This window comes from Macrosteles quadrilineatus, unplaced genomic scaffold (assembly GCF_028750875.1).
Source record: "Macrosteles quadrilineatus isolate MER2022 unplaced genomic scaffold, UCM_ALF_1.0 Scaffold_4__1_contigs__length_99947679, whole genome shotgun sequence".
Classification (NCBI taxonomy): domain Eukaryota; kingdom Metazoa; phylum Arthropoda; class Insecta; order Hemiptera; family Cicadellidae; genus Macrosteles; species Macrosteles quadrilineatus.
The window spans coordinates 63562508-63574710 of record NW_026542597.1 but is presented as its reverse complement, the minus strand read 5'-3'; the positions used below and the strand labels follow the sequence as shown (position 1 = coordinate 63574710).

The 12203-nt window shown below is 30.6% G+C and overlaps 1 protein-coding gene across 2 annotated transcripts; it reads right to left on the bottom strand.

The window, feature by feature from the left end:
• Positions 1 to 1052: 1052 nt before the first annotated feature.
• Positions 1053 to 4407, bottom strand: LOC128991270 (peptidoglycan-recognition protein SB2-like). 2 transcript variants are annotated; one of them, XM_054413989.1, is made up of 4 exons: positions 4242 to 4407; positions 2945 to 3159; positions 1876 to 2003; positions 1053 to 1380 (listed from the first exon to the last, which is right to left on the bottom strand). In XM_054413989.1, the coding sequence occupies exons 2-4, from the start codon at positions 3154 to 3156 to the stop codon at positions 1205 to 1207; spliced, it is 516 nt and encodes a 171-aa protein (XP_054269964.1). In that variant the 5' UTR covers positions 3157 to 3159; positions 4242 to 4407; the 3' UTR covers positions 1053 to 1204. The 2 variants fall into 2 exon arrangements, with proteins under 2 accessions (XP_054269964.1, XP_054269965.1); XM_054413990.1 differs by having other exon boundaries at positions 4276 to 4407.
• Between the last annotated feature and the right edge of the window lie 7796 nt (positions 4408 to 12203).

Below are 12203 nucleotides of genomic sequence, written 5' to 3'. Positions count from 1 at the left end.
TTTCATATTTAAAAGGAATTTCTTATCAGCTGTTTCAATTAAACAAATTAGTTCTGTTCTATGATGTTCAATAGCATTAAAGTTACAATGATTGCCAACAGGGTGCAGCACTATTATTTTTTTAAATTTATGACTACAGCCAATTTGCAACCAAAAGGTGAGTGAGCGTAGCGAACGAACTTCAACCTGGAAGCGAGTGAGCGTAGCGAACGAGGTAACCTGAAGGTAAGTGAGTGGAGCGAACGAGCTCCAACCTAAAGGTGAGTGAGCGTAGCGAACGAACATCAACCAGGACGTGATTGAGCCATGCGAACGAGCTCACTTGTGAAGTTTAACGGGGCAAAGCCCGCGGGTACAGCTAGTCCTTGATATAACACTTTATTACAATTTTTCAAAATACACATGACAATAAAACAGAAAAATGTTGACAGGTTTTTACATCTAGAAAATTATTTTTTTACGTTAGGTACCGGTACCATAAAATAGCATTTTAATTAATTGTTATCCGAACACTACTTTCAAGTAATTTTAATTGTCTTTACAGTAGTAGAACTATTAAATAAACTAGGGTAATCTAATGAATATTATAATAAAATTTTTCTGTATAAATAGAATGTTTCATTTTTCATAAAAATAGCTATTCCACATGAGTTTTATTATTTTGCATAATCATTGTGGCAGCGCATAATAATGATTGCAAAATTAAGTAAATTCGAACAACTTCTAAAATTAAATATATTTTAAAGTATCACATTTGCATGTCTCCTCAATAAAAAAATTCAACAATTCTTTTTGAAATTCGAATGAATCCTACTGTAGGATATATGATATCCGATCCTATTTATGAAATTACGATGCATCAAAATTTAATTTTGTATTAATATGTGGTTACCATTTATTTTTTTATATACTAGTTTTAAAAAGTATGGTCTAGAATCATGTAAACAAATATTATTGTTTGGAAATAAAACTATTGGTAATATCAACAACTCAAAACTAATTGCAAAATATATTTCAATAAATATATTTTTATGTATCTACAATATTTACAGCAGGTTGTTCAGGCGTACTTCATTATTGACATCATTGCATACCACTTACTGTTGAAAGTATTTGTGGTAGTATTCACATTTGTATAACATGTGCCTTTAAGTACCATGTTTAATCTGAAGTAATGTTTGACTGACTTAGATAGTATTTAATTTTATGATAAAAGTCGTGCTCGAGTTCTAAGGTTTTGTCTGTACAATCCAGAAGCGTCTATATTCTCTCGCTGCAGCAAATCAATCTTATGGTATTCGGGGTGGATGTATCCCATAGAGATCCCATGTTGAACAAGAAGATACCTGGCATTTCTTATCTTGACCGATGGCCTTTTTTCTGAAATAAGGATTTATAAATTAACATGAATAGCCTATGTTTGAGTGTGTGTTAATAATTTTTTTTTTGTGTTTAAAAGACTTATTATTTATTTGCTTTATAGTAACTGTAGGAAACATATAATGTGTAACGCAAGTGCAAAGTGCCACTTCGTGCCCTGGTTATGCATATAACTATTGTAAAATTTTAATAAGATTTTTATTTTTATTTTTTTGAAACAATATAATTTGGTTTTTGATTTATTAATGAGACGATTTAATTTAGATTTAGATATGCTTATTTCTGAAACTGCATAATAAAAGCTTACTTGTATACACAATTAGGCTACCTGTTATTTATATGCTTTTTAGTAATTATAGGAAAAATATTATGTATCACGAGCGTAAAGTGTCTTTGCTGCACTCGAAAAACTTTCCACACTCTCCAGCAGTTCGTTCGTTTAGTGCAGCAAAGTACTTTGCTGCACTTCTCACACTAATATTAATGTCAACTCACCAGAAAAACCTCCTATGTATGCAATGTATAAAGTTTGATACGTCATATTTTTAAATCTTGGAGACAGACAAGGTGCTTGGATGAAACCACGCCCTTCGTATACCTTCCCGTCGCCACCAATAAGAAAACTGAAATCAAATTTTAATTTTGACAATTTCTTAAAATAAAAAGTTTCTCTCCAAAAGAAACGAACGCCTGGTTTTTTGTGATAACTGCTTTAAAGTAAATAATCCTGTAATCATATCCACTTGATTTTAAATTAAAATATATGTCAATATGTTTACAAGAGCATTGTTTTATTTTTGAATATTCCAAGTTTAAGGTTTTTGTTAGGTTAAACAAATATGTTAACATATTCGCACGGCAGGTAAGAGAAGTAAAATGGTCTCCAAAGAGTTTTTTTATTTTTTATTTCTATTTGCTTAGCGTCCATGGAATTTTCGATTTCTGTCTGTTATGTAAACACTCTACTTTATTAAAAAATATAACTATATTTTTATTTTCAAGACCTGCAAACCAAACTGTTATAAAGTATCATCATTTAATTAATATCTTGTTTATCTCTAATTACATACTTGATTATCATAAGAAGTAATAACTGCTAAATACGGAGTAATCATACAAACAGTTTGAAAGTGTTTATCTTTCCTGTTATTTTATGTGTTTAAGTTTTGAACACAGTCATTAACTAGTGTTAACTTTTTTTATGTGATTGTTATGAATATTTTTTACCTGATTGACCATTGTAAATTTTATGTTTTGTAACTTGATGTCAGACATTTTTTTTTATGTTCCACCCTTATACTAATTACTAAGTTGATTAGGAGAAAACTGTACAATTGACTTTCCTTATTAATTAGCTAATAAATGTAAATACGGAAGTTTGATAGACGATTTCACAATCTACGTGGCCATGACTGTAATTGCAGAAGAAAATATTTAATTAGAGATACCCTACAAAATAGAGAATTCTATTGCTTCAAACTTTGCAAATAATTAACGGCAACTAACTGAAAACAGTTTTGAAACAAGAAATAACAATTTTATCGTTTCATTTGATCACACTTACTTGTAATAAATATCTTCCAAATACTTAAACCTCATTGCTTTGTCCTGAAGTGCTTTAAGAATTAATGCGCAAGAGAGTTGACCCTGGCATTCTTTGGTGTAAGTAGCAGTTACGATCACATTTCTGGCTGGATGTACGATTTCCATCGTTCTATTTGTGGGCCTTGATGGAACTGCGTTCCACATATTTCGAGTGATGATTTCCAGACACATTTCCTAAGAGTACACAGGAGGGTATTTTTATCACATATTTTATTTATAAACATAGGTTTGGTTCGGGTTAAAATAAATAATAAAGTTTCAAAAGGTAACCAACCTCATGTGCAAGCTAAAATGAAAATTTGGCTTATGATTAACAACTAAAAATGCAACGATAATGACACGTATTGCTTAAGTGTTATTTTAAAATTATTTCAAGGTGTTTTTTAACTCATGTACTTGACAGTTTAGAAAAGTGGATATTGGATCTATTTTTTTCAACTTATAATTTAACTACGCACTAAAAAACATCTTAGCTATGTTTGATAGGCAAGCGTATTTTAGTGGTTTAACTGGTTGAGTCCTTCTAACTATTTGCTGCGATCACAATGCAAAAAACGTTATGTGAGCTGTAACGTTACGTTAGTTAATAATAATAATATAGTGGCTAATAAATACAACCAAATCTTGAACACTGGTAATAAAATTAACTAACAATGAAATCCATGTAAATATTGTTTTGCAATTATACAATTTAATGTGTAAAACCTATGTATATTTATTTGTAATTTGTCTTTCTTCTTACTAATAAATCTAATACCCAAATTAAATTTAAAGAATGTTCTATTATTTATTTTTATACTTGATTCATACAGCGTCCGATAAACCTTTGCTCTCCAAAATACAATAAATATCTTTTGTAAAAAACGATCACTTGACTTCGTTCTCAACATTGGGTAAGTTATTTCACCAAATATTTACAATGATAACAATGAAGTTTTACTTTGTTTTATACTATTAAAGGTAAATTAATTTATTGCAACTCACTTCAATTAATTCATGCTTTTTCTCTCTGCTTAATTTTACCCCAACCTTAACCTAATAATAATTGATTTTATTTCAAACTTGAAATGTCTTTCATATTATACATTTTTTTGTTACAACATGATCTTTAATGTATACTGTGTTAAACATAACAAACTAGCAATACCATCTGTAATAAACCCTCATTTATTTAATTTGGTACTTTTTAAAGAATTTGGTTACATAATATACAATTATATAATAATTTACATGGTTCACTAATGTTTATTACTTACATCCTAGATGTAATCTACACTTCAAAGAAAATACCTTAGTTAAACGTTTCTTGATTTTATGTTTCAGAAAACACTTCGGTACTTAAAACTAAACGGTTGACAAACATAATCTCACTCATAGAAATCACATACAATTGAGAATCTGACAGTCACGTGTAAGTTTGTCAGTCACACAAACAACGCCTAGTATGCTAACAATAACCTTATCGCGTTAACCTAACGATCATTGCTGTTATCTAAATTCGGCTTTTATCAATAATCTCTAAAGCTCTATTTCAATTCATTGATTGATTCAAACATTGTTTAATATTTTTAACCAGAATCTTCATTTCCATTTCATTCAATTCATAATGGCATTGCATTTTTCAATAGTACTGTACGTATTACTGAGTTGTAAATAAAACAATATTACAATTAATTAAAAGGATTACATGGATCCACATTTTAAACGCAAAAAAATAAAAGTTGTTTTGTAGCAATATTTTAATATTGTATTATTGACTGGGATCATGGCGTCGTCCTGTAATCTAGCTACTTTGAGGTAACAAATTGTGGATGTTTTAGGCATGATCTGAGTATGTGATACTCCCTTGTGCGGATTAACATCCACACTAATGAAATGAGTACCACTACTATTCGCAGTAATACTACAAGGCAAAAATGTGACTCGATTCCAGTACAAACGCCAGATGCCCATTGGCTGTATGGGCCATTAATTAACAGTCCTTCCCAGGAAACATGTAGGCCTTAGTTAGTAACGATGCTATAAGATCGTGCCACTCATCTCTATTCATACTTGGCTTAAAGTTACAACATTCGTTTGGTTGCTATTTCAGTCAAAAGTGTTAAAGGTAAGTTAGTACTGAAATGAAACGAAAGGTCTGTTGGTAAACCTAACAAAACTCATAAAATGTGTCCTATTAATCATTTGAATACAATTTTTTTTCTTGTCACGAATATTTCAGTTAGTTAATCACATAAATACCTTTTGTGCAAAAAAAAAAAAAAAAAAAAAAACTGATTTTGTGCGATATTTTTAATGAGTACTAACCAGTTGGTTGAAGTCTAGACATCAGGGTATACATATGGTATAGGGTAAATTAGGGTACTTCAAATACAAAAACTCCTTAAGCCCAAACTTTTTTTAACCACTTGAACTTTGCTTGCCCTTGAAGTTTCCTTTTGGTCAATGAAGACTAATATACCCTCTTAGCACATTTATAAACTAATACACTAACTGTGTGCAACTTATTAACTATCTAAACCACGATTGAAATTTCGCAAATGCATTTTGAGCCATACACTTTGAAACTATCTATACAAATCTTAGTATTTTATGAAATTAATAATTTGTTTTTAAATTAATACTAATATAACTTTTAAAACTACATCAAACAGTCTTTACATCATCGGTCATTTACGTCTTTCAATTAATTTACAAATACAAGTGACATAAAATCGAAAGGTCTGTTGGTAAACCTAACAAAACTCATAAAATGTGTCCTATTAATAATTTGAATACAATTTTTTTTTCTTGTCACGAATATTTCAGTTAGTTAAACTAAGTAGTTATTATTCTTTATGAAGAATCCACCCAAAAATGTACGATATAAGGTCTTTTGTACAAGTAAGTTTGTTGGGTAAATTTACAACAGAAGAAAGATCTTCATACAAGTTTTGTGGATCCATTAAGGGCTTGATAACTGTTCAATATTGAATAAAGGAAACAATCGACCGGGCTTAGAGGATTTACGCTATAAATTCCTATGCTATCAGAGTCCAGGTGTATAAGTGGGCTTATAGAGACTCTCATCCCAGCTTTTATTGTTTTAACATCTGTTGTAGTACCATTTATGGTAGAAACATCCCTCGGATGTTTTGTGAACAGTTTAAAATCCTACGCAAAACTATTTTAGCTCGTTAACTCGTTTAAATTACTGATTCAGTCAAATTATAACGGTGTTTTGCCATTTTATGTGTTATTAATAATATTATGATATCACTATAACATGCTTAGTTTTGGCTCATACAAGGGGTTTTTACCAAATGCGATCATCTTATAAAGTTTAGGTGGTTAGAGGTCATAGTTTTTTTATATTTTTGTATAAAAGCCATAATAAAAGTAAATCAATGTGCTTAAGAAAAACTTAGCTTTTTGACATTTCCCTGGAACAACTCTAGAAACAATAGATTTCTAGAGTCCTTTATAGTTGACGATCTCATTGATTAAAGTTTCCCGAAAAATTCTCTTTCAATAATTCTTTATTATGATATCACTGCCTCAAAAATACCTCCTATGATCCCTGACATGTTCTTGTTTCAGATAAGGAGCAGAGGCTCAGTTTTCTCACTCTGGAAATCGCATTTTGTTGTATTGATTTCTCTAAGGAAGAGAGATAATAATTGCAATTCTCTAACGTGGCAGTGTCTTGTGATAAGCTTTGATATTTTGAGAGACTTAAGTGAAATTGCTACTGAGCTTCAACCTTCGGTGTTAAAGGCTTTCAGTTTGCTTCTCTGTTTTCTTGGAGATTGTATAGAGTTTTATACGACCTGTGTGCGTTGGACATGACCCCTTGGCAAAATGATCCACCTGTTTGTTACTATGAAATCGAGAGTGTATCTGAGAACCTAGCAGAGTAATAATTGAGCTAATTGCTTATCGTAAGCTTACACCAAATCCCGTAACGTAATCAACTTATCTTCCGAGAACAACTTTACTTGTTGACAACAACGGTGAATGCCATTACATTTAATTGAGCTTAGATGACAAAGGGTTCTTATATGTAGCCTACCTACAAAGATATTTGTGCCTTGCGAATTCCGAGAATAAGTTCATCATCGATTTAAAGTCCCTTGAGGTCTATATTTCTCTCTGAGACACAAATAGTCCTACGGTGCCACGTGTTTACGTTTGGTGGGCCCATCGATATATAACAACTATATATCGATGGGTGGGCCACATACAGTAGGTCTATTAGCCTTATCTAAACGAAGCTAGTCACAAATATCTAACGTGTGCCTAATAACTGGTGTTATATTAATCGTTATTTGCATCCAAATATACTTTTTTTAGTTTGTTGTTATTTTAAAACAATTGTTTGTACTTTGGTTTATACGGGTATATATAATGTCTACATATTGCTGGTAATACATTCCTCTGAATGCGACCGCAGCATAAGTTTTGTATATGGTATTTTGAAAATAAAACACAAACAAAACTAAAAGTATTAATCTCACACATCCGCCAAAGTTGGAGTTTTCACAGAGGAGTTTGCGTCGGTAACGGAAGCCATTTCGAAGATTTATAGCCCTAATGTTCACAAAAACATGCATTTATAACTTACATATGAATGAGACTTACTGTTATTAACCAAAAGGTCTAGGTTTGTGTTTTAACAAAACTAATATTACTACATTTTAAAATGGTAGTATGGTAAACAAAATTGGATATGTCTATTAAGTAGTCATATGATGCTGTTAGTGCTACTTTTTAACTCTATTTTATACTAATATTCTTTCTTGTTAAATGAAAAATATAAAAAACACAGATAATCCATAAAAATTAAACTGCCTCGTAGTACAGCTTAATACAACTTAATAAACAATACAACTTAAATAGTACAACTTGTTAAACTATGTTCCTGCTAAAAACGACACTAAGTTCTACATTTGTTTTTATTACCTTTCGTGTGGTTCTAAAAGTAACGATGTTTGTTTTAAAATGTTTCGGTGGGATGCCGTTAGCATTAGACACTTCAGTCCAGGGAATTATACATTGAATCCCCCAAGACATATTTTTTGAGAAAATAATAAGTACCAAAATGAAATAGTTTTATATTTTAGATATATTGTTAATACTTTCTTCAAGTTGCATAGTAAGGGGTTATGTAATTACATTTTTGCTAATTTAATGTAAACAGAATTTTACAGAATCTAGCATCATCCACGAAAGCCTACTTATGAGGCTGTACATTATTTTTAGATGCATGTGCAGCTTTATATGAAGTTGAAATTCGTCATTACTTATGACTGTAAGGCCTTTGAAAGTTTTGTTCAACGGACCATCACTTCCTTAGTTTCTAGTACAAACAATGTTATGTTGTTTTCGACAGTTATAATTAATTGAACTATAACGAAACGATTCACTCTCAGTTCCTAATAGTATTCAACGTTTCCATTATTGTTAATAGATAAGATAGAAAAAAATTAAAGAAAATTTATTGTATTCATGTGAAAGTAGTATTTCCCAATCGAGTCCGTAACAAAATTTCTGTTCATTGCCCTGATAAATATTATTGGTAGCCTTAGCACGTTAAATACATCTGTAAATATAGTCAGAAGATATCAAAACCGATTATGTTATAAATAGAGGTACCGAGAGAAAATGTCGTGTATCACAACATTATCTGAACCCTCTAAGTTATCTGGTCCTCCGAGGGCAAAAGGTAAATAATATATTACACCTCTGTCAACAGAGCAGTGTGTTCAACACTGGACTTTGTATTTTGTGTTATCGAATAGTTACACTGCCCCAAAAAATATCCTCCATGCAACTTATTTTATTATAAGATGACATTCAAGTTTTTATAAATCAAATTATTTATTTAATGTAATCTAAATACATAAAAAAGTATTGTTTCGTTAAGTGTGTCATAAATATGATGTTTGTAAACATTTCTTTTAATTCGAGTAAAAACTAAATGTGAGTGGCCAAGGTTCTCCAATATTGTAATTATATACATTACATGTTAACTTCTTCTGTAATTTGATTTAATTGATCTCGCTTCTTCAATTAACTTTTCGTAAGGCACCATATACCATTACCCCATATTACCATACCCTATTATGTGTTGAGACTTTAATTACCGGTACTAATATCTCAGAAGGCTAAACGGTTTTCATTCTCGTATTAGTTACGAAAAAAACCTATACATTTCAAATTCATGTTTTTTCGTATGTAGAGTAAATTAACTTTAGTAGTTTATTTTACTATGAAAATATTTAAACAGACAAAACTATTCCATACTAAACTATTAGCATTATACATGTTTAGGGTAATACAGTATCTTAGGCAAACATGTTTCTTGAAAACATTTTTTCTCAGCTCTTGTACATCACAGGGAAAATCTACGCATACTGTTGAAAATATATTTGCCTGTAGATTTGTAGAATCCCTTTACAAATTAAAGTAGGCCAAACGTAGTAAAAAAAAATGAATAAACAATTTACATGAGCCTTTTGGGCTGCCCATGATGACGAAATATAAGTTAAAAATCGAAACAAATTGAAGATATTATAATCACATGTTTTATTTGCAGCGTGGGATGACAATATCGAAGTTTGCACATTACATAGTTTTGGTCGGGTTTTCAACCACAGGACGACCTTTAGTATGAATGAAACCCAAATCTGGCGAATGAAAATTCGCATACTCTGCGGGTGTTCTGAGTTGAGGTTATTGTTGAGGTAAAAGTTGTTTTACATAATATTTATCGCATGGTAAAATTACTGTAAACACAGGCTCACGTACACATACAAACAATCATAGCCTTGAAACGATTATTTCTCATTTCAAATAACCCAATCAGAAATAGTTTTCATTAGCCTCTTTGTACACAGCCACCGTTTGTACTGAAACAAGGAAAATTTCGTTTAATACATTATTCATACACATACATACATATTGTTTAATACATTATTAGTGTTTATAGCAAGTGATTATCATTATATTTCCCGGTCGAATGTGGTTGGCAAAGGGCGATTATTCTGCCGGTAATCAACGTTGTGGTTAACGAGAGGGTCATGTGAAGAGAGGCTTTTAGAAGCTTAATAGGTGGTTAGAGCTCTCAGTTTACCATTACTTCCCTGAAATAACAATTAAACGTTTAACGTACATCGAGTGGACTCAAATTATATTATTTTTGTACGATAACAATGATGCAATTTCTGACGCGTCTATTTGTATGTACGTGGTAACCAAAGGAAACCGCACGTTTTAAAATAAAGCATTATTAATATGTTTACGGTCAATTTTGAATTTTATTATATATTTTTTTTATCTTGTCATTTAAAATATGATTCATACTACCTATATTTATGAACATAAAATTATTTTTTCATGCATCTAAGAATGTCAATAATGACTAAGTTATAGTTTAAAGCCCATCGGATCCATGTTCACGCAAGATGACAAACATGATCCATTGAAATCATTTAAATACAAAAATCTTTAGTATATCATTAATAAATTATACTAGTGCACCTGTTGCTGGAATTCGAGCAATTGCAAAGTATTACAGGCGTTATTTCAAAACGAATAACAGCCATAATACATTTCCCATGAGTTAAAAGATTCAACTCAAAGATAATGTAATCAATCACTCCTCTCCAGTTATCTTAAGTGAAAACGAACGGTTTAGTGCGTATCAGGTGTTTACTATGAACAGCAGCTGTAATTAATGCAAATTATTCGTCTGATTAACTTAACATATTTAATTTATGTAAGTGTTTCGTAGAAATTGCTTTCACGTATTAAATAAAAGTATCGGTTCTTTAAAACATAGTTTTATGTATTTCTTTTATGCAACACACATGTTTAAATTAATATCAATTAATATTTGAATTTCAAAACGTAGGCATGTATGCAAATTCAATAAGGCATTTGTTTGTGGAAAACAGTTTGGGAAAAGTAAAATGCTTGCACTGAGGTTTCATGGACTTCATAAAGAGCTTATTCAAAACAATATTTAACCTGGCGTGAGTTTAAAACTAAACCATCGGGAATGATAAATACGCTTAACTAACTGGGTCTTTACATTTAGCGGATGTCATATTATATGACCTTTCATTGTAAAGAATCATATTAGTTTATTTTCTTCGAGCTGTGATTAACCAAATCGTGGTAAATTACTCGTTTGAGATACAAAGTAAAATGGATGTTATGTAGCGTTGAGAAACACCTAAATTGTCGAGTTATTACTAACCTAAGCATAATTTTAATTACAGGTTTGTAAAATTATGATTATCCAAAGTTAGTTTGAGTTTTACCAGCCACTTGAAATTTTGTAGTACATCGTTAATAAAGTTTTCTTCGATTGAATTTGCTTATATATATATATTTTTTTTCAATAAATAACTTTGAAACTTAAAATTGACAAAGATCAAATATTGTTATATAAATTATTTTAAAGTGAATTTAATGAAGAAGTTGTCAGTAAGATGTCTTCTAATAATATATGAAGCCAAGAGAATAAAACTGTCGATGTTATTAATATTTTTGTTTTAGTTTTATGGCTGTACTGTTACTATAATGCTGATGTTTTGTTTCACAACACCCTACTTTTGTAAGGATTTTCGTAATTTTATTTAAATCATGATAGAGTGTTATTTATTATGATAATTCTTCCATATACCCTACCGTAAAAACATATTAAGCTTCTATCGTCTTGCCGTTAAATTTGTAACATCAACTGGGAATCATTGAATCACCCATAATAAGTAGCTTAAATCGGACATTTATTTGAAACACTCATTAACTATATGATTACAGGTATAAGAAAGGGCCATGTGGCCTAAGTTTTTGACTGTCAAAAAAAGGTAAAGAGTTCAAACATATTTTTTCCACTGAACAAAATAACAAATTCATAGTGTACAATTTGGCGAATAATGTTTACAGTCAAGTTATTTTCATTGGTTAATATTAATAATTATTATCTTTATTACTACACCAGTTGTACATGTAATTTACTACACCAGTTGTACATGTAATAGTAGTTGACGCAACGATTGCATAAATATAGTTAGCGACACGAGTAGAAAATTTAAGGTACGATCATTGGCGAGTGCCTTAGAAACTTCTGCGAGTGTAGTTAACACCATTAACGCGAGTCGCGTACACTACTTTATCTGTGATAGTGTATTAATTACAAAACAATTCTCATTAACTTCTAAGAGAGGTTA

Coding starts and splice junctions, on each gene's coding strand:
- LOC128991270 (XM_054413989.1), bottom strand. CDS start 3,156: ATGTGTCTGGAAATCATCACTCGAAATATGTGGAACGCAGTTCCATCA. Junction 2,004..2,944: donor TTGGAAGATATTTATTACAA/GTAAGTGTGATC, acceptor ATTTGATTTCAG/TTTTCTTATTGGTGGCGACG. Junction 1,381..1,875: donor ATACATAGGAGGTTTTTCTG/GTGAGTTGACAT, acceptor TCCTTATTTCAG/AAAAAAGGCCATCGGTCAAG.